Source organism: Musa acuminata, chromosome BXJ1-10, assembly GCF_036884655.1.
Source record: "Musa acuminata AAA Group cultivar baxijiao chromosome BXJ1-10, Cavendish_Baxijiao_AAA, whole genome shotgun sequence".
Taxonomy (NCBI): Eukaryota; Viridiplantae; Streptophyta; class Magnoliopsida; order Zingiberales; family Musaceae; genus Musa; species Musa acuminata.
Genome location: NC_088336.1, coordinates 31,671,503 through 31,694,185, shown reverse-complemented (window position 1 = coordinate 31,694,185; position 22,683 = coordinate 31,671,503). Strand labels below are relative to the sequence as shown.

Sequence of the window (22,683 nt, the reverse complement as noted above, 5' to 3'; positions counted from 1 at the left end):
TCTACAATAACTATCCTAGCCCTTAGGGATATTGTTGTTCGTTACCATCGAAAACATAATTATGATATTGAAATTATCTTTTTGTCTATCATTTTTATGTTTTTGTCAATAAAACAAAGAACGTTAAGTTAAATGGGATTAAATATTTTACTTTTTTAATTATAGAGATTCTAATGTAAATTTTTTAGATCTAAGGATCCATATACTAAAGAGATCTAATTACGGGAGATAATATATAATTAACTCTCGTTTAGACTAGTGTCTATAGATCCATCCATGGGTAGAAACTATTTTATTAAAAGCAAAAAAAAAAAGATATTAAAAGAAAATAAAAACATCAAATAAGAAATTTGCATCATTAAAAAAAATACTTTTAGGAAGATTGACCGTTATATAATTCTTAGGTGGACCATTCTATAATTATCATATAATTCTTTAAATTGATCGAATCACATCAGCTATTAAATTCAAATGAATTGCTCGAACCCCACGAACAAGAAGAAAAAGAAGAAGAAGATGGATTGCATTGAGTTAGTTATTTTGTTTGCTTGTCAACAGTGCTTTGCTTCTCATCCATTCCACTCCTTTATTACTCCTCTTGTTTGGATTTTCCTATGGGGATGGGAACCACTAGATTTCATCGCCCAGTTCATTATATATATATATATATATATATATATATAAAACACAAATTTGAAGAATCAAAAGAAATTTCAGTAAGAGGAAGCATAACCTCAACATCACAGAAGTACTAAGGTTTGACGACAAAGAAAAGAGGGAGAAGAGAAAGACCTGCACGCTTTACACGCTCATTTTGAATTCAACCTTTGTGCGTTAATCGAGTCAGCATGCGAAGGTGGGGAGCGCCTGAGAGAGGGAGGTGATGAGCTACGAAGCTGGGCTACCGCTACCTTATCGTACTTGGCCGCGGTCCCGGTGGTCGTCGCCGTGTTTGGCGCGGAGGTGGGGAGCGCCTGAGAGAGGGAGGTGATGAGCTACGATGCTGGCCTTCTTCTGCGTGAGCCATGAGGAGAGAACAAAGGGCTGTATGGAAGTGGGCGACAATGCGACGGAGGCCAACATCACCCACCACCAAAAAAAAAAGAAACAAAATTGGAGATGCGGGGTATCGAACCCCGTACCTCTCGCATGCAAGCAAAGCGAGCGCTCTACCATTTGAGCTACATCCCCAACTTGAAAACGAAACTGCAATTTCTCTATTTAAAATATATATTATTTCTCATGCACAGCCCCTGTTTGATTCATCTTCTATTTGCTTGACTCGACTCGGAGAATAAGAGCACACAGTTGGAGCAAGAACTAATCTCGGGGACATTAATTTGGTTCCGAGATTGATGAAGAATGTGTATATCTGATATTAAACATGACGATTTACATGGAACACACATTTAATACATGCTGCATTAAGATACAGAGCATCTATTTACAGACACCCATCACGACCATTTCCCTTGAATGCTCAATCACAAGCGTAAGCATCTTCGCATGTTATCGTTGACCTGCTCTGTCACCACTCTGCTAACCTCCCTGTGAATATGCAGAGTATGTGCTGTTGAAGGCATTTCCCTCGCCTAAAATTGGCAATAACCTCTGATTGTGGATCCTACGCCACCATTGACACGACACCATCACGGCGACATGTGACGCGGACTATGAGCTCTTAGGCACTCTGCTTTTGGCTGTCATTAATAGCTTTTGTCTCTCTCCCTCTACCTCCGCAAACTGCAGACTGAGCAGAGAGTATCGACCCTGCATCTCTTTGAGCTCGGTCTCGGTGGCAGCATTCCTGCTCTTCAACTCGAGCATCTCTTTTATCAATTCATTAATGTCCCTGAAGCTCTGGAACACTGCTTCTTCATCATTATGTTGTTTCAGGAACGAGCTGTGCATCAACCAAAAGAAAAAGGTGAACAGTCTGAATGTATACTTTCATTCAAGAGAAAAGTTACATTCAACTTGGCGACTATATTCTGTTTATCGACTCGCTCTCTGATCCTGGCATGACAGGTTGGTGGAGTAAATTTGTCAGGCACAGCCCCTTCATCAAGGTTTAGTAACATACTTTTCAGCTTTGATGAAGACAGGAGACAACACTTGAAGATGTCTAGGTTGAAATGAGACAACAATCACAATATACATGAAATCCTAGGATTTGGGAGACAACAATCACAATATAGGTGCAATCCTAGGATTCATCAAACGAACCAAAAGGATGCTACATAAGTCGTCGGTTATGATGGACGCCAACAGTTTTTTACCAACACCATGCATCGAGTACTTGATAGGCAAATCTGGTAGGTCATTGGCTGTATATTATGTTTGTTTGATGATACCACTAGATAGGGACATTTTAAAAGTGAGAAAAAGGTCAGGAGTCCGGACGATGTAATGGAACTAGAAGTGAAGATAAAAACCTAATGATTAATCAAAAGCAAATAAATGTACCTCTGGAAATGAAGATCGGCTTTCTTCTTTGTCTGCAATGCTTCTGCAAGTTCAAGTTCCAGTGCAAGTACTCTTTCCAATGCATTGCCACTTCCAGGAAGTTCATTGAACAAAGGGAAAATGCTTCTCAGTTGCTCATTTGCCTAACCAATGGAAGTTGAGAAATAGTTATTAAAACAAGAGGCACAAATGTACGAATAGCTTTTCTTGGCTTGACACACGATACATACCATATCAAGTTGTGACAAATCTCTTTCTAAACCCCGAAGGGATGGTACACCCTGATGATCTTCTAATGGAATCAGTGATGACAAATTTTCATTTCTTAGTTTCAGCAACTGCAAAGGTTGAAAATGTAAGACACAGTATTAGCCTGCTGCAATTTGATGTTTTGCAGAAACAACAATGCAGAAATAAAAAATATGCCTAATTCTTCATTCCCACTGCATGTCGACCCTAAATCACTGTTGGGCTTAATTTCCTTCAAAATCAAGGTGGCTATTGTTATTATCACCACATACATTCATTATGTGCCCTTTTACACCAGTACGGCCCCAGCGGTACTCAGCCCATTTTGAAAGATGATAAACATACCCACAATATCAGTGAGCTCCACATCTTTTTTCCTTCTTGAATATTTTTTGTATGAATAAAGCTTCTCAAAAATCTTTTCCCTCGATGCCTCAGCAGATCAAAGATTCATCTTTTGTTATCAACTATATTCTTCCTCGAGTTTCCACAAACTTCGCAATGTTAACTACACTGCAATTATGCTACGCGACAAGGTTTGTGACCCTATCATTCCACAATAACTACCCTCAAATTTAAGGGTATATACAGATTTGTGTTAATCAGCCATTATTAAAATGCTCAGGCCTTTATTTACTTACCTGTTTTTCATCGTTTTAGCTGCACATTCCACAACGAGTAATACATGAAATGAAGTGTTTCTGTTCACAGGTTAAAGTACAGTTTGCAATATAAGAATTGATCTACAGATAAGAGTCTGTTCAAAGATCTCATTAAGACCAACCACATGAGATTGCCATAAGAATAATGCAGACACAGAAAGGCCATATTCAGAACTTCTTTGTAGAAAACTAGTTAATCTTCAAATTTATGCATGTACATCCTTGAAACAGTCGATGTTCAGATGAAAGATTGTTTCTCAACAATACAAGATCGACAGACATATTTCCTGATATACCATGCTATAATAGTCTAATTCAAATTATGTCAATGAGAAGTAGTTGACTACACTTGTGATTTCTTGAATTCAACATCCTTTTGTATTTATTGAAAAATTGTTGAAAGTTATAATTTCTGCTAAATATTGTGTAACTACCTCTTTTTGTAGCATGTCCATGCCTGACTTCAATCTCTGCTGCTCTTTTAAGTTAGCTTCAATAACAGTGACATCTGTTGTATTATCTGCAAATGAGGTGGCTCGTTCAAGTGCACCTTCAATATCCTGCCAAAATTTATTACAAGATACCAAAACTTACAGCACTTTCGTGATCTAAGTGCATGAAAGAAAATTTGGCAAAAGAAAATTTGTAATCTAGTGCTAATGTAACAAAAAATCAAGGAACTGGGAGAAGTGAGAAGAACAAGTGAACTCTCCTGAATGCAAATTAGTACTATTTTCTTCAAACTTCAGTTGAAGACTTACTATAGAGATCTCATGAAATTTTGGCAGCTTTAGAAGTATGAGCTCTATTCACTAGAGGAATGGCATGGAGCAGGATGACGCTTGTATACTATGCGCCACCTTGCTAATACGTACAATAGAACTACCAAAATATGAAATAGATAAACGTAATACCTTAAAAGCTTGTGAGCTTGGTACTGGACATGAAAGTGAGCTCTCATTGGCAGAAGTTGACATAACATCTTCAAGATCTTCACAAGAGCTTAGCTTGCCCCCTGTTTTCAAGAGATCAACATCTATATTCTTCAAAGAATTGTCAACAACTCCAGCTGGCGCATCTATTCCCAAACTAGTACCTCTGTCATTTGGCATCTCTTGGAAGATAGTTGAAAACCCAAAGCTGCTATCTTGCAACATTTGCTCAATGGAAGTTGTTGTTAGAAAACCAGAGTCATGATTACCTTCTGAATTTAGGGCTTCATGTGAAGCCATATTATCAAACAGCCTCTTGACTAAGTCGAGTTCTATTCTAGCTTTCGTTCTTTCTTCATTGCATTCCTTCAAGGAATCTTCGAGCTTTAGCTTTGCTTCATTGCAATAGTCAAGGCCCAATATAGTGCACTCCAACTCATTCTTTATTCTATCATAAGCTTTGGCTAGTTCTCTTCTATCAGTCATAACTGTCTCCAGCTCAGACTCCAAATTTGAGATTTTTGCCGACAACTCTTCAATTTTTTTTGCCAGAGAAACCTCAGTTTTCTTTCTGCTCTCAACTTCATCAAGAGCATTCTGCAATTTAAATAACATTTCTTCTGCATACTTCTTGGAGACATATAGCTGATTTTTCAGCTCTTGGATCTTGGACTCATGTTGCTCTTTGATGAAAGCAATTCTCAGGGAGTCCTGGGATGATCTCTCATTCTCCTTCTTTTCACGAGCTTGAAGACACTCAACTTCTGCTTTATCCTTGAGTTCTCTTAGATGAATGGAAAGGTTCTTATATTCTTCTGTCTTCAAAATCTGTTCTGAGAGTTTATATCGAAGCTCATTGTGGTGCTCTTGTAAGATCTTCAACTCCTGATCACGTTCCTCAAGCAATGATACTTTTGTTTGTTGTTCATTCAATGTGGACTGGAGAACTATATATGTGACCTCTAATGCATCCTTAGATGACCTTAAGTTCCACACCTCTTCTTCAAAACTGATCAGCATGTTTTTCAGCTGACAAATCTCATTTTCATACTTCTGTTTTTGAAGTTTACTGTCAGCTTCTCTAACCTTCATATCTTCATACTCTGTGCATAATGCATTTTTTTTGTTTGTGTAATCAATGATGTCTTCTTTCTCCTGAAAAACAATGTCATATTCAGATTGTAATGATTGAAGAGCTACTGATAATCTTGCATTTTCCTCAATTAATTGTGCTTCACTGCAATAGTGAGTGTTCAGCAATGTAACAACATTTCCATGTTTTAAGTTCATCTCCTCGAGCTCTTTCTCTAGTATCTTAAGTTGTGCAAATGACTCCTGCACAATGTCACAGAAATGACTTCTCATATAAGTAAGTTTGATCTCAGCAGCTATTGAATTCTCAAGAACTGATGCCAATTGATTTCCCATATCCATGACTTGCATGCGTAGGGATAAATTCTCATGGTTCAGTCTTATTTGACTTTCTTCATTCTTCAACACAACATGCTGAAATCCAGTGTTTGCTTTTTCTAAATCCACAATGATTTCCTGCAAATGAGAAACTTCAGTTTTTTGTTCATGAAAAGAAAACAACTCCCTATCTCTTTCTTTCAGTTGTGTTGAAAGGCTTGAAACTGCAGCATCAAGTTCGTCTCTCAATTTTTTTTCTATCTGCAAATCTCTATGGGCGCAACACAAATTTTCTTTTAGACCGTGGAGCTCATTCCCCATTTGGGTGGAAACCTCATTTCCAGACTCTATAGATATCAACAAAGACTTCTTCTCTTGCATGCAATTCATAAGACTGATTTGAGTTTTCTCAAGTTCCTCCTTAACACCCGAAAGTACAAATAACTGATTAACTAGATCCTTGTTCTCGTCAATAGCTTCCTGCAGTTCAGTTTCTAAAAATGTGAGTTTTGAAGACAATTCACTATTTTTCAATTTCTTCTTCTCTTCAGCTTCTGAACTGAGTTTAAGCTTCTCCAAAGCATTTTGCAGTTCCACTTGAAGCTTCTCAACTAATGCATTGGACATTTCTAGCTTTTCAGTAATCTCATGTAAGTCAGATTCAAGTTTCTGCTTCATATTAATATATTCTAATTCTGTCTTTTTTTGTAAGCACTGAGCAATATCTCTTTGTTCCTCAATATCCCTGTTCTTTTTAAGTAAGTGAAGTATTTTCTTTGTTGCTTCTTGCTGGAACTGTTCCAGATTCATAATAACAGGCATATAGTTTCCATCATCCAATTCCTGTAATACAGATATGCCATCCAGAGCAGAACAACCTATTTGCTCATTGCAGGAACTCATACAAGTGTGAAGATACCCCAACTTCTCTTGAAGACAAGCAATACAAGTCTGCATTTCCTCATTTTCAGAAGATTTCCTGTCAAATTGTTCCTTCAATGCTTTAAATTCTTCAATTATTGAGCTCTTTTCAATCTCGAGACAATTTTTTTGTAGGATTTCCAATTTTAGAAGATTTTTGACACTGTCCATTTCTTCAGTGCAAGCCTTATATTCTTTTTCATAAACTTTGGATTTCACAAGCATCCTCTCATATTCTGTGACCTTTCCACTAAGGATAGTACTTTCATAGGAGATGTCTTCGAGCTTTGCTTCTAGAACTTGGTTCTTCAGTTCTAAATCTTCACATCTAGAGATGCATTTAGTTCTATCATCCTTCAAAACCCCAGCATCATCCAATGCTTTATGCAACTTAAGCATGAGGCTTTCTTTTTGCTCTGTAGTGTGATGTAGTTGCTGTGTAATTTCAAGCATTTTGTCCTTCGTAAGCCGAACCCCATCATCTACATCATACAATGTCCCCAGTAAAACCTCTAAGAAAACTTTCAAATCCATGTTTAGCATATGTATTTCCGAAAGTTCAGCTTCATGCATCCCTGAGGATAAGTCAGCAGTAAGTTTGTCCTTTACCTGAGTATGGTGTAAAGCCAGCTGCTCAGTCTCATCTGAATTAAACCCTTCTATATCTGCCTCATCCCCAGCTTGCAGCTCTACATGAATGGGTATACCCACCTTAGAGATTGCACCACTTGTTTTGCAAGAAACAGATGTCGATATACCATTATCCAATGGAGACCATTTGTGAATAGTTCCATAGTGTCTATCTTCTGTCTGAATCCTCGTAAGGTCTGACTGGTACTGCTCCCGGTCAAACAAAGTCAACATCCCATCCTTATCAGTATATGACCTGACTTCTTCTGGACATTCTTCATGGCACTGCTGATAAGCATCTGCAAATGCTTGCTTTGCAAGATTTTCATTTGTCTCATACATAGACAAAACTTGGAAAGAGAGTAATTCAAGGTCCTTCTGTAATCGATCAACTGCTATGGAATAGTTCCAGCGAACCCTTTTTAATGCAGTTTCTGATGCAATAGCCCTTTTCTCAAGTTCCTTATTTTGAGATTCTAAGCTGCTCCTATCTTCAGCAAAAGTTATAAACTGTTCATTCATCTCTTGGTGCATTTTTTCTATCTGGCTTTTGAGAACAGATACTGAATAGAGACAAGAGGAGTGTTCATTTCTAAGATTTTCCAGTTCCTTTACTGTTTGCTTCTGGCTTTCCTCCAGTTCCAGTATCAAAGACTCGTAGTAGTATTGCATCTGGTCGATCTTTTTGGTGAGACTTTCTTTTTCAGTTGTCAACTCCTCTAGTTTTGGTAAGAGATCAAACATTTTGTCCTCCCTCAAGCTTGAAGCTTCAAGACTTTTCTTAAGAGTGTCATGTTCATGATATACTTTGTGAGAATCACTCATGCGATAAACTGTGTTTTCTAAAAAACTATTATCCCTGTAAGATCTTCCAAGGCCCTTTACTTGGATAATATCTTCCTTGAGGTCACCAATAAGACATCCGAGAAGCTCAAAATCAGGGCCCAGAAAATCAAAATCACTTCCATGGTATCTAACGCGAGCCTTATTTTGAATTTCTCGGACTCTGCTCTCAATAAGCAGAAGATTCTCGAGCCATTTTTCCCGCAAATCATGGTACATATAGTGGGTCTCTGCAGCAATAACATCATCCTGATGCTTACTATCAACTGAATCATTTTCCAAGCCATGGTTCAACATCAAAGGATTATGAGTTCTCTGGTCAGGACTTCTCTGCATAACATTAGCAGATTTTAGGGCTTCAAGATCATCTTTTAACTTTGAACACTCAGATTTTAACATGGATACTTCTCTATTCAGTTGTTCTCCTGAGGCAAGTTCAGAGAGTAGCTGCTCGGACAAGCATTGAGTTTCTGCCCCTAATTCATCTGTAATTCGCTGCAATGACTTTGCTTCCAACTTAAGCTGTAAAAATGCTGACTCTGCTACCTCCAATCTTACTCTGAGTCTATTGTTCTCTTCATAAGCTGTAGCAAGATCATTCTCAACAGAATACTTTGAGCTCCATCCATGTGTCCAATCATTCCTCCCCTGGGTAAAACGCTGACTGCCATTTGGGTCTTCTTTTGCATGTATAGGAATCTGACTGATGGGTAGATCACCACATACCATACTTTTGAAGTTATCCTTTCCATGAATTATTGGAAGATCATTCTTTTCAGCATGTAAAATTTCAGAGGTAAATGATGAGCCATCAGCTCCACCAGTAGAGTCTTCATATTCTTCATTTGACTCTTCCACTTGTTCAAGCAAAAGAAGCCCCATATGATCTTCCTTGTACCTGACTCTTGCATTTGCCTATTCACAATAGCAAACATTCAGTGACTGCATCAACCACAACCAAACAATCTGCTGTAATTTTTAGATATTAACAAAGAAACAGAAACTCTTGGACAACTTACTGCAAACGTTACTAAAGCAAAACCTTGGACGGAAATAATCATGTCGATTATCCTTGAAATCAAGTACTCTTAAGTCTTAAGACGCTTGCTACCATTTAATAAGATTTGTCAAATTATCAAGGACACATGAATAGAGAGCTTTTTAGAGAAACTAAATGATCTCTTCTATCTAAAGAACAAAAACATATGAAGAACATTATGACATGAAAGCAAATATTGGGTTGTAAAAAAGAAAATTTTATCTTCTTATTGTGTTTCTTGGTTTCTTTAACTCAGGACTTCATGATGGATAAATCAACACAAAAAAGAAGGTTAAAGTTAAAAAAAATAATGCCAAAGGCAGAATGTTGGTAACATAAGTGGGATATGTAGTTACATATTAGGCTGAAGCTTAACAATTCATATCATCACAACAATTTCCATTGATGACCTGATCAATACTATTCTACTGTTATTATACTGGGGTTGTCACAATCCAACCACAAAATCATGTGGGCCAAATCCTCAAAAAGGGAGTATTCATACTGTGGTTTGTAACTCATAGACTATGAGACAGGATCAATCTGAAGGTTGATGCCTATGGTCAAGTAAAGGCAGTTCATGCAAAGAATAGGATAATTGAATGAACAACTGCCTTTTTCCATTTATCATAAATAATTAATCTTGGCACAGTTGGTAAATAACTGAATCTAGGTTATCTACGGATGGTATTGCAATACCACCATTCTAAGCATATTTTCCAGTTTTAAATAAAATACTCAATGGGGTTACAGTAAATATTGCTTCTTAATGGCCAATAAACAATTAGAGACCTAGACAGCCTTTCATGTGAATACATTAAAAACATTAATCATGAAATCTAATTTTTAATGCACAGCAGCTTCAATCATTTAAATTCTGTAATCATGTTTCATTTTCACCAAGGGAACCATTTCAATAATCTTGCAAAATTTCTATCATGACTATTGAGGACTGGAGGTCACAAAAATCCATGCAAGTAGACATTGCAGAGGAAATAATCAAAATATACAAACAGACCTCTTCAAGTTCATTAGCTATCTCTGATGAAGCAGCTTCAGCTTCAACTTCAGTGGGATCATTTTTGTGGCTGGATATCGTCTGGACACCCTTTACACTCAGTTCCCTTTGCTGCTCAAATTCTCTGATATAATGTTGTAACATGTGAGAGTGGTGGATGAGAACAATGGGTATTGCTAACAATATAAGCAAATGTTTCTAACGAAGCAGCACCTGAAGCCAGTTTTGGACGTAAGAAGCTGCACTGTGACCTGGAATAGACAGAAAAGTATTACGAAGAGAAAGAATATAAACGCAATAAACGAATATTGAGGTTTAATATCCTATGTCACCTTGATGGAGAGTAAATTCAAGAGTAGACTACTTCATACTTCCATATTTACATGGATTTTAGACTGTTAATCTTTGGCTGTACGGTTACTATGCTGTCTTTATGGGTTTAGTTAGCGGGTAGATGAAATGACATAAAACTTTTAAGCTTTAGATTTTCTAGTGGAATTTATTTTGTAATGCTTCTTCGGATAAGGACTTAACTGGTCGAGGTATGCATTATCATTTTTGTCTCGGATTTAAACATCTGCACTGAGGGAACTGATATAGAATTATATAAATCTCAACAATGTCCAAATGAACCTTTATAGCTATTTCCTTAAGACTAATGCCTCCTAGGTCCATATTAAACATTTATCTGGTACTGTATCATCTAAAAATTGCACTTCTGCCTGTTTTGGAATGGATGACAAGAAAATTAATCAGTTCTAAATCCCAAATGTCCTCCCAAGGACCATCATCAGAAACTGCAAAAACTTTGTATAAGCTAACAAAATCTTCCCAGAAATTACAGTTGTCTTCATACATAGCAAAAGTGTGTTAAAGACCAACATCATCCCTCAGTATGATCATTTGCCTTTCCGCAGACAGCCACTAATTCACAAAGGACAGAAGAGTCGACTCATCCTTGGCTTAAATTTGTCAATGAAAACAGTCCAGAAAACTAGAAAAAACTTTTGCAACTAACAACAAAACTATGTTAAGAAGACTGGATATATAAATAAAGAAGCTCACATGTAAAGTTGTGCTAAAATCACAATTAGCAAGAGGCAATGAGATAGATGAAGGCTTCAGAGCATCAGCAAAACCAGCAAGGTTGATAGTAACATCCCCAAGTAAGCTTGATCTGGAAGACCCCTGAGAACATTATATTTCCAAAAGACAAGTGAGTCAATCACAGTTGAATACCTCATACATGACTGTCAAATGAGCACTTTTTCATTGTCTCAATGGTTATCTAAGATGTATACAGTAGCAAACAAAAAATTGAATTTAATACCATTGCTACCACAAGCTTATAGTGCTTCTCATCATATATTTTGGTCCTTGTATCTTGGAGAAGTCTTGTAGTTTCATAGATTGGATCTGGCCACTTGCAGTTCCCATTCCTAACATTCATTTTGTTTGTCTTTGCAGTTGCTTTGCCTGTGTCAATGGGGATAAAGGACACAAATAACTTGTCCCATCCTTGTGGAATCTGCAACAAGTAGAGATATTTCTTTTATGTACCTTATATTTGGGGTTAAAGGACACATTTCCAAGGAATGTGTACAAGGAGCTTTCCCAGATAAAACTTAAGAAACCATCACTCAAGGAAAGAATCAACAAAGAAAGATGAGTGCAAAACAGAACGAGTAGCGAAAAATAAAGGATAAAGACAATGAAAAAGTATCATCATGTGGACAAATGAGCACCTTCAAAAGCATGAGATTGAATGACCAATAAAAATTTATGTGACCATCCAGCAATTCACATAAATAATAAGAAGTTAAAAGCCACAAAAAAAGGAAGAACTTACATGTGTTGCATGAAACTGAAGGCGGAAAACAACTTTCACTTTTGTCTTTTCGATTTTCCACTTGGGAATCCTCGACATTGTTCCCGAATCAGCTAGTTATCAGCTAAAACATCACCTTTCCTCTCCAATTGCCTCCCTGCATTGCACGTCCAAGACCATGAACCCCATTTACTTTTAGGAAAAAAGGAATTCAACAAGAATGGGATCAGCATTCTCTTTCCTTTGTCTCTTGAACAGTAGTTTGTCTACATAACTTGAAATTTGAACTAAATTCCCAACAGATCCATCTAAAATAGGAACAAATCTTCGAACAAGCCAAAGAATCTGAAGCTAAAATATACGGAAACATACCTTCAAAAATCAACCTAAAGAACAAGAAGAACCATTCAAAAAACTCCAAAATTTACACATCTACAGAAGGAGAATGCAAAACAACGACGCTTTCACAACCAACGACTCGGATCTAAGAACGGTTTCACAATCTACCTAGACAATCAGATCCAGTGAAAGAACAGAACCCCCAATTCAATCTCCTATAGACTTGACTGTTCAGATTCTCCATCAAAGATCCAACCTTTTCACTAGCAAAGCACCAAATGCGAATCTTGTAAAAAAAAATTCAACAAAATAACCAACTAATTAACGAAAAAGAACAACCATACCACAAGACGATTAACGCACGCAACAGAGGCAACGCCAGTCCTGACGTCAAAACCCGATCATCTTGCCCGAAAGGCCCCAGCTGCTCCAGATTCCTCACGCCGATCCAACTGGCTTTCAAGAATGACCACAAGAACTGACACACGCGCCCGCACTGAAGGAGACAGGGACATAAAGAGTGTGCGGCGTGGGGACAGACAAAGGGGTACAGAGCGCAACTCCCGTACCTAACTCCGGATCTGGGGCTTGCAGACCAAGCGAGGGCAAGCGGGGACGGAGGAGACGTCGCTGGCAAGGCTCGATAGGCGGCGGAAAGCAAAATGGCGCTAGGGTTCTTCCGGGAATCCACGATTGGGAGCTCTTCCGGGTCGCAATGGAGCTCGATCGACTCGCCAAATCCCGATCGAAGCGAAGATACACAGAGGGGGTTTAAGAAAGGGACGCCGCGCCAAAGCCCAACTTTCCAATGATAATAATAACAATAATTGTTGAATTAAGATGTCATAAAGGCAAAAAAACTGTACTTATTTAGGACAAAGGAAAAGAAATGTCATCTTCAGCTAATATTTAGGTCATATGTATCTAAATTGACAAAGAGATTTGATGGATTGGATCTTAATCTTCCTCGTGATCTTGCTTATGAGCGTATTGCTTCCGGCTTACTCCAACCACCACCACCACCATCACCTAACAAAGACTGCAATGCTCGGTTTGGTGTCTTCCGTATACTGTTCGAAGAAATACCCCAAAGAGGGGAATTATATGGTGATCAAAAGTGGTGGTGTGTTGGAATCCGATGGCGCAGATGACAGTGGCAGTAACCAGAAACAAAGCTTCTTTGGGTCGACTATTTACGTGCAGGTGGAAGACGGAGAGAAATGGCACGGTAGACGAGCAGTGTGGCCAATCACAACTTTGCCATTATCCTCTGTCCACCTGGTCTCGGGTCGGACTGAGCCCAGTGGGCCCCACAGGAAAACGGAGCCCGCAGACCTCGGCGCTCCCACGTGACGGACAGCTGGCGGGGGGCTGCTCTCCCCCCACGTGGCCTGCAGGGCTAGCGGATCCCACTGCTGGTATCGGATCGGGATAAACCTGATCCATCTCGGACTCGGGTTAACCCGCCCGCTTGAACCGGTCATCTCCGCAAGCAGAAACCCTACACGAAGAAGAAGAAGAAGCTTCATCCCATGATTCACACATCAAGGATTACAGGGAGGACACCAAGCACGACTCTTGCCATGGCTTGGGTTTGTGATGAGCCATCAAGTACGATTAGAAGGCTCAATACAATATCCCTCCAACAATGGGAACAAACAGTCGATTGTAATTTCTAAGACAGTAATCAACATCCGATTCATGCATCACTGTTGTAAATAATCACAATATCTCAATTGCCTGCCTCAAATTAAATATAATCTATCGATTTAGCTTTATAAAACAACAGTATAATCTACCTTATATAAAATCCATAATAAACACCAATAACGATCAAATATTGACTTATCAATATCTTACCCGAAAACACAGAAAACAAAAATGTTTCACCCTCTAACACATGGAAATCTTGAATGTTCATGGAGCAAGAGATTCCAACATGATGAGGGAAGTTGATGCATCCAGGCTAAGATCATCACTGGCACCAAGCAGTAGGCATTACCTATAGTTTCACTGGACAGTAAACACATACTTGAGAAGTACAGTGCAAGCAATGCAGAAAATGATGTTTTTTCTTCCTGCAAGGAGTAAGTTTATGATAAAAGAACTTTTACAGTAAACAGGAGAAATATCTGTGACAGAGATGCACACCCTAATAGACACTAGTATATCGAAACAAGGAAATTAGTTGTCGTCGCCGATACGCTTGGCACAAAAATATGAGGTCTTCTAGAGATGGAATTGGAAAATCCATTGTTGTATATTCAAACTTGGTATTTGATCATTTTAACCTTCATGCTACCCACCATGGATCCAAAAACAGAATCCAGAACCAAAAGACAAGGTAGATGGAAAAGAATCAGATACCTCCACCACCTTTCCTAAAGAAAAGGATATGAAGGTCATAGAGATCGGATAATATTCTAGCTACCTAATAGTTCTCCGACCTACTGAGGTCTCAAGAAAGAAAACCTAAGACTGCCAACTAGAGAAGCATGCAAATTGAGATACGGAGAAACTTCAAGGTTTCTGAATGGTTCAGCTCGATCATATGCATACCTAAACCTCTGGTTCTAAAGATATTTCAGCCAAACAATGTATACGAATTTCGGGTCGCATAAACCATGAACAAATGTTACCTCTGATAAATGCAACCATGTATGTTCCATCTTGGAACTAGGCCTTTTTTTTTGTTTCTGGAAAGGTTATAGTCAAACCAAGGTAATAAAATGATACTATGCAAACGCCATCGAAATGACGATAACCCTAACAAACATCCTTAAGCTAAATTTTTTATGTGCATATTACAAGATCTTGCATGAAAAAAAGAACATTAAAGTGGAAAAAGGAAAAATCTACTATGCTAAATTGAAGAGACAAGTAACCACTTCAATTGTCGATCTAAAGCTGTGCGATCATCGGTCGAAGTCTTTTTAACTTCAGATAAACTCATATTCATGATCCATGTAGAATTACTAGCAACGAAATCCCATTGTCTCGGCGATAGTTCATTAAACATTATCCGTTCCTAAAATCAAAGACAGGCAAGCCAAAACACTCAAGGGAATACATGACATAAACACAGATAGAAAGTTCAATATTTCTGCAGCAACAGTGACAAAATAAAAGATGAAACAGAACAAGCCAAGCACAATGCAAAATACTAAATCAGTCTGCAATCCTTCCAATGTAGAAATTGCATTCTAGTTTGACATGGAGTTCAGAAACCAACACATGTGGCCAAGATGACAACTTTGCCAACCTCATGTTACTAGATAAATCAGATCATTGATATGCAGAATGGAAAAAGAAAAAGGCTATTCTAGATGACTGAGTGGCAAAAAAAAGAACACCTCACCTTCCACTGCATAAAATGATTTGTTTAAGTAATAACTTAAGGAGAGAATGGAAAGAGAGGAGAAGGCAATGTATGAGTAATACCTTGTCTGAAATGTTGCTTAAAGTTCATCCGTTCTCTCCAAACCTCTCTGTTTTTTACCCATTTCTTAGCAAAACAAGATCCGTGGCTGTTCTTGAAGACATTCTTAAGCCCATGACAAATCTTCAACAGGCACTCTCTGATAACCTATACATGAAACAGAAGAAACAAGAGAGAAATCTCGTTGATGGAAGATTTATCACTATCAACATACACGAACATTGAACAACACCATGATGCCTTGTGCTGGTGTTAATTTGTGTTGAATTCAGTAAACAAGGATATCATAGGGCAGTATTTAGACTTCTAGCTAAATGTACCCAAAAAATAAGACATAGTCGTAGGTGTAGTTCCAAAATCGGCAAACATGCTTCAGAATCCAACAGACAAGGTAAAGCGCAAAAGTTTTGATCTTTTGTTTCAGAGAAGGATGGTGGGACTGAATTCGAACCGACAACAACGCAGCGTCGCGGATCGGCGACCAGTAGGGTGCGGTCGTAGCGGACGAGGATGTCCTTGATCTCCTTCTTGGACTGCTCGTCGACGTACTTGTGGTGGAAGGCAACGAGGGCCTTGGCGATGCTCTGGCGAATGGCATATATCTGGGAGGTCTTGCCGCCGCCCCGGACGCGGATGCGGAGATCGACGCCCATGAAGCGCTGCCGGCCGAGGAGGAGGACGGACGGGCTCGAAGGCCTTAACGCGGAGGACCTCAGGCTTCACCCAACTCGATTGGGACGCCGTTGACCTTGAAGAGGCCGCGCCCGCCGCCATCTCCCGCCTCTAGTGGGTTGCTGCTATCTCCGCCACTCCGGTGTAGAGACGGAATGATCGAAAACACTTCGTTAAGGCGTTTGATCGAGGGACGCAGTAGTGTGTGTGGCGGCCTCATAAGGACGGGGGCTGATTACATATTAAGAATTACTTAGCAGCTATGATTAGCTTCCGATCCCTTATTTATGGATCCCTATATTTATCAAAATAAAATATTTAATTTTAATTCTTTTCACGTTATTAATTTGATCGATGAAAAAAATTGTTCGAATGAAAAGGGAATCTGATGACCACACCACCCCGCCGTCGGTCGGAACACCGACGGTGTTCCTGTCCACCGAATCCACCAGGTTAAACTTGGCGGGGTGAAATTTCTACAAATGAAATTTCTACGTACTGTCCAAAAATTACAGTACGTACAATACTACAGATGCTAATCATAATTAATTACAGAAAATAATTTATAATTAATCCTAAGGACAATAAGGATTGTATCCGAATCAAGTTTATTATGGATGCAAGGTTGGACCGAACCTGAACCCGTGTCATCCAGGCATTCTAGCAAACGATGGTCTATATGACAAAATACGATCCTTTTTTCTCTTGATCAAATAGCTTGTCTACATCTAACTGTAATAAGCCAGATGCCGAGATATGCCACTTTCAAGCAGCCAATACAAAGTAAGCACCACACTAAAATCCATCTTCATGCTTCTTCTGTTCCTGTGTCAGCTGACACAACTTGTGTTCTGTATGCAGCAGAAGAAACATGTCCGAAACAATGACATCCCGCATCAGGAAACCACAAAGACGGAGTGTTTTTTAATGAGTTAACCTATTTTGTAGGGACAAGCTCTTACAAAAACTTCTTAGGTGGTATTTACTATCCATAAAGATGATGGTGCAACACTGATGATCATTCAATTTGTGGACATTTACCAAAGACAAATATGAAGGCAATACCAGCACTAACTTGGATATTGCTAGTACCTCCCGTATGCCTCTTCCCATCCGTCTCTAAGGCACAACTGTTCTTGCCTTCAAGCTCAGACTATAGGAGTCCAAGTGCCTTTAGCTGTTGAACATGCTCAGCAGGAAGAGGTGGTGGGCACCAATCAGTGCCCTCGCTGTCGACATCCTCCACAACATACTCCTGTTATACAACCACAAACAAGTAACTAAAATTTGTGTAGCATGAGAATTCAAAAACTATGGTATGAGGTTGGAGCAGAGAAGAGATCAAAGTCGCAAACCAAAATGGATATGTGATTCAGAAATATCAATCATCATTCTTTGAATTAACAAAAAGATAACAAATGGAAAGGAGCTGCTTATGCCTAGAGGAAAAAGAACTCACTTTTGTCAGCATTCGTTTAGCAAGTATATGATAGTGACGCTGCCAAATTCTCTGGCCAACCATCGTTGCCACGAGAACACTGTAAAATATGCCAATAACAGTGAAGAGCCCAAGAACAATTAGTCCTACGATAAACAACAATGGTAGTCCCGCTTCGCCAGCCCCTCCTAAGCAGCCACATTCTCCTGCGGTACTTGCACAACTTTCAAAGCACGTGGTACAGTCAGTCCACATACAGAGGGTGCCAGGGAGATGGCAGTCAGCACACATTCTGAAAGAATACCATAAGATCACATTAACATATGTACACAAGAACAGCTGGTAAAAAAGTTAAAAGTGAACCGTGGAAGAAAGACGGGCAGGAACGGAAACAAAAGGAAAAGAAAAGGGAAAATTATCTGGTTATATAACATTTACATTGTATTTAAACTAAAGCTCCAGACAAGATACACATAAAAGCATATATAATATCAGAATATCAAAATGAATCACATAATTGACTTACAATATGACCAAATATTATAATTCAAGAAACTACAAAATAAGAAAAATAGGTGCTAACCCTGGTTGACAGCAACAAATACATAACTCTCGACATGGTTGAGCCAAATCATTGCGCACTCGTCGATCATAACAAGTTATGAAACATCCCGATAACCCAAGAAGAGCGAAAAACAATAGCGCCCCTGCACTTACAGACGAGTACAATAATGAGGAAATGAGCACGAATAATAAGAGAGGTCCCACTAAAAGATACAAGTATGATGATATAAATAACATTAAGAGGTTGATACTGGAGAGAGTCTAATGCACAAATATGTAAATCTTCATATTCCAAATAGTAGTACTGCAAGAGACGCAAGCTTAGACTTACTCTGAGTTTCGAACGATGTGCTGTCTATGAATGTTGCATAGTATATAGTGTACATAAAAGCTTTTAAATTGAACATATAAACCTATAATTTATGCATGATTAAGTGATATCATGATCCTCTAATCTTCAATAGAGTTGAAAAGAGGTTTGCAGCTTAAAGACTTGCTCCTCAATGACTTGGTAATACCAATAGCAGAGCTCATATTGGAATTTTACGAGAATCATAACTTAAATGTGAAAGATTTCCTAACTGATATTCCCTCACTAGAAATGGGTTGCATCACAAAGATTTTTCTCATTGGTCATTACTCTTGTTATGATACCTAAGGGAAGACAATAACCATCTGTGAATTTCCTTTTTCATGTAAGACTTAGGATTTCCTTTCATTGATTTAGCATAATATGTGAACTTACAATGACCCCCCTTTTCATCCACACTCTTGATTTTAGTTCTACACGCATAACCTCCTCATAAGTCTTATTGATCTGTAACATCTCCCCAGATGGTTTCAATAATTGTTGATTGATTAAGGCATCAAAGAATTTTTTTCTGCAGGTTGTTGCCATTCCTTCATCACCACATCTATCTTCAAATTGTTTGACATTTGTAAAGATGGCTGTGGCGATAACAAACCTATATTTTGTGTGGCTTCACTTATATATCTAATCCATCTTTGGATGGGTCTCTTGTACATGAAGGTCCAATCATTAACTAATCAACAATAACTACTTGGTGATTATTTACTAAGAGAAAAGTCATACACATCAAATATAAGAGAAAAATGATGCTTTCAATCATCAAGATATGGCTAACTCAACAACAGGGTTCAAATTTCTAGTAAAAAAAAAAAACTGTACTCCAAAGTTGAAAAAAGCAAGAGCAGAATCAGACAATATGATTGCTCATAATTGTTAATTTGTTATTTTGAAAAGAAAACGAACGTGTGTGTTTTGTATTATAATATCAACAAGAATAGAGAAAACAACTTTATGACTTGGTGAACAGACAAAAGCATCAGGAAGTGCTCTGACAGTTTAGAAGTGTACCACATATATAATAGAAACTAAATTCACCATCAAAACCCCAAGCCAATCGCAACCAATAGTTGTGAGAGCTATCAACCAAATAGACCAGATATGCCAATGAAGATATTATCTGTTCCAGATGCACACACAATAAATAATTGGTACAAAATAAATGCATTAATATTTCAAAACTTATCAAGTGATAATAAAACTTAAGCTTACAAGTTGAACAACTGCAAAAATAAACAGTATATCCCTAGTAACAAAGAACCGGAACTTCAAAATTCTCCATTTCCTGTCTGCATGAACATGCACCCTCAAATAGTAAGGAGCCTTACAGGTTGTGCAATGAGCAAATGCAAAACCTTCCTGAAGAAAAATGAAAAATTGTCAAAGTTAGCAACCTTCGAATTGCAGATAATCTCACAAATTTGTGCTAAACATAAAATGGAATAAAAACAACAATGACAGGATTTAGGTGGAGCATTTGCCAAAAGTATATTATCAGCCTTCGATCCAACAAACTCTGTATTTCCGTATTGGGCAAACTTGGCAGTTTGATCTTTCCTCTAAACTCTAACTTAATTTGTTCCCATACCTCCTTTAAAATCAACATGAACTTTCTTTTCCCATTTTAGATTTCAACATTAGCAAGCATCTTCTTTCAATTGTTAATCATTCAAGTGGTTACTTCTCCAAGTGCTACAAAGTTGATTCTCCCCATCCATCTCCCTTCCACCATGTTTGACTATTTCCACACAACTAGACCAAGCACAAGGTTTCCATATCCAAGGCCAAAAAGCCACTTAGATTCCAGTAATACAATTACAATTGGCTAGTTACTATATCAAGAGAAACCAGCTTGGAAAAACAAGAATTGCTTTCTCCAACTCCAGATGCACTCAGGCCATCCTTTCTCATGAGCATAATCATCACTAAATCTACAAATGGCCAACAATCCACCAACAGGCTGCAGGGTGATGCTCACATAGCAAGCATCAAATTTTATAAAAGTCTGTTACTTCAATCCACATTCCTCTGAATGACGAACAATGAGAAGAAATGCACAAAAGCATAAACAAAGGTTTTGATTATTAGATGTGTTATAACACAAACGTTCACAGAGTAGGGATAATCATTAAGATAACCAACAAATCTTTATCCACAATTCAGGTTGTACACTTGAAACATCCCTGTTAACAACACTCAAATAGTCAACTCCAGATTTCCTCTTAGCATGTTCCACAAAGAGACAAGAGTTTCCCTTTCCTAATTCTCAGGCATGCTTGGATTACTTCCTCTGAACAATGATGTGCACACCCAGATAACCTGAGTCAGTTCTGCATAACAGACAACTAAGCAATAGATTTCCTGAAATTCCTACATTATTCTAATTTCAAAACAATCTGGCAGGAGGTTTCCTAAATTCCTCCATTATTCTAATTTCAGGCTTGCTGTAAACAATTTCATTACACATCCATCCAGCTGGGGTGGGTATAAACATATATTTGTTTGGACCCATTTCATCATCTCTTACCTTTTGTTTTCAAGTTCCTTTCAGAAAAGAAGGTGTAGCTCCACCCCTATGCCCATCACTATCACATTTGATATTTGCATCCAGAACAAACAAAATCAGGAAAATACATGATTAGTTTCGCTATCTCCTTACATAACAATTCACCGCAAGGATGTTCCACATATTTCTTAAGGATGTGTAAACTCATCACAAAAAGCAGAACAACCTAACCAAAACATCGGCAGCCTTAAACAGTAAACACTAACCTTCACAGCCCGCCAATGGTCCAAGCATTCACGATGGACGTATTTCGAAGTCCCCTTGCACTTGCAAGGCGCTATGAAATCCCTTCCTGCAACGAAAAAGGAAGATTGCAGTCAGCTCAAATAATCTGCAAGAGAATTACAGGATCGCAGTCAACGATCCAAAAGTCTCTCTTTTGCTCTACTTCTCCCTCGAGAGATCCCATGATCGGAGAGGCAATCCCCACAATTTATCCGCAAGTTCCATGAGAGGGAACCAAGAATCGACCTGGAGAGCAAGGAAACATATAAAAGAAAAGAGAATAAACCCTAAGGAAAGGGAAGAGAACCGTCGGTTTCGAGGCAGATCCGGCACTGGAATTGCTCGCCGGGGCCGGCTTCGAGGTCGATGTCGTTGGGGTCAGGGACGGGGACGGGCGCTATAAGCCGGGAAGAGTCCCCGGGATCCGCCATGGCTTATGTGTATAGATAGGTATAGATATTGAGCGCGAGCGAGACGAGCGTACTCGATTCAAGGAGGAAGAGGAGGAGGAGGAGGAGGAGGAGGAGTAGGAAAGGAGGAACCCATAGATCGAGGAAACCCCAACGAAGAAGAGCAAAGAAATCTTTCTCCTCCTCTCTCTTCTTTTCTCGAGGGGGAGGGCGGGGCGCAGGATCGCGACGACGGGCGAGTTGGTGGGGGTTCTTTTACACTTCCTTTCACCCTTTTTCCGCTCCCCGAAATGCCTGCGACCCACGACTCGGTGCTCGACTTAAGCTACGAGTCGCGGTCGCCGGCTCGAGAAGAGGATGCCATCCAACTCGACGGTCGCAACGACGGATCGGATGGATTCCAATCATCCACCTGATCGGACGATCTAAATCAATCATCAGACGATAAAAATCAGTCCTCGTCACAACATATTTTGCAGCATAAAACTCAAACGAAAAAATATATATGGTGAGAGGGAAGAAATAAACCAACAGCATCTGCAGTCCATGAAGAGTTCACTATCAATCATCGATAACGTAAGCTGTATGTTTCACGAATGAACAGCTACTTTCTTGAATCTTTACGCAAACACAAAGCGGACACAGTTCATGATACTTCAGTGTCT

At 38.8% G+C, this 22,683-nt stretch overlaps 2 protein-coding genes across 5 annotated transcripts; both read right to left on the bottom strand.

Moving 5' to 3' along the window:
- Positions 1–1,324: 1,324 nt before the first annotated feature.
- On the bottom strand, positions 1,325–17,203 carry LOC103969239 (protein NETWORKED 1B). 4 transcript variants are annotated; one of them, XM_018819813.2, is made up of 14 exons: positions 16,228–17,203; positions 15,779–15,923; positions 12,907–13,838; positions 12,682–12,833; positions 12,020–12,155; positions 11,501–11,698; positions 11,236–11,358; positions 10,384–10,421; positions 10,171–10,294; positions 4,292–9,028; positions 3,812–3,937; positions 2,697–2,804; positions 2,467–2,609; positions 1,325–1,903 (listed from the first exon to the last, which is right to left on the bottom strand). In XM_018819813.2, exons 5-14 carry the CDS (start codon positions 12,095–12,097, stop codon positions 1,672–1,674), a joined length of 5,907 nt encoding a protein of 1,968 aa, XP_018675358.2. In that variant the 5' UTR covers positions 12,098–12,155; positions 12,682–12,833; positions 12,907–13,838; positions 15,779–15,923; positions 16,228–17,203; the 3' UTR covers positions 1,325–1,671. The 4 variants fall into 4 exon arrangements, with proteins under 4 accessions (XP_018675358.2, XP_018675359.2, XP_009381001.2 ...); XM_018819814.2 differs by having other exon boundaries at positions 12,682–12,789; XM_009382726.3 differs by lacking the exons at positions 12,682–12,833; positions 12,907–13,838.
- A 203-nt stretch (positions 17,204–17,406) lies between these two features.
- On the bottom strand, positions 17,407–22,285 carry LOC135596206 (uncharacterized). The gene is made up of 7 exons (XM_065088197.1): positions 21,916–22,285; positions 21,590–21,675; positions 20,030–20,176; positions 19,829–19,937; positions 18,470–18,593; positions 17,908–18,178; positions 17,407–17,703 (listed from the first exon to the last, which is right to left on the bottom strand). Exons 1-7 carry the CDS (start codon positions 22,037–22,039, stop codon positions 17,602–17,604), a joined length of 963 nt encoding a protein of 320 aa, XP_064944269.1. The 5' UTR covers positions 22,040–22,285; the 3' UTR covers positions 17,407–17,601.
- Positions 22,286–22,683: the final 398 nt, after the last annotated feature.

Excerpts from the sequence above, each read along its gene's own strand:
- LOC103969239 (XM_018819813.2), bottom strand. The coding sequence starts at position 12,097 with ATGTCGAGGATTCCCAAGTGGAAAATCGAAAAGACAAAAGTGAAAGTT. Across the intron at positions 11,699-12,019 it reads TTCAGTTTCATGCAACACAT|ATTCCACAAGGATGGGACAA; the intron begins GTAAGTTCTTCC and ends TACTTGTTGCAG. Across the intron at positions 11,359-11,500 it reads ATAAGCTTGTGGTAGCAATG|GGGTCTTCCAGATCAAGCTT; the intron begins GTATTAAATTCA and ends TAATGTTCTCAG.
- LOC135596206 (XM_065088197.1), bottom strand. The coding sequence starts at position 22,039 with ATGGCGGATCCCGGGGACTCTTCCCGGCTTATAGCGCCCGTCCCCGTC. Across the intron at positions 21,676-21,915 it reads GATCTGCCTCGAAACCGACG|GAAGGGATTTCATAGCGCCT; the intron begins GTTCTCTTCCCT and ends TTTTCGTTGCAG. Across the intron at positions 18,594-19,828 it reads TAGTTTCTATTATATATGTG|GGGCGCTATTGTTTTTCGCT; the intron begins GTACACTTCTAA and ends CTGTAAGTGCAG.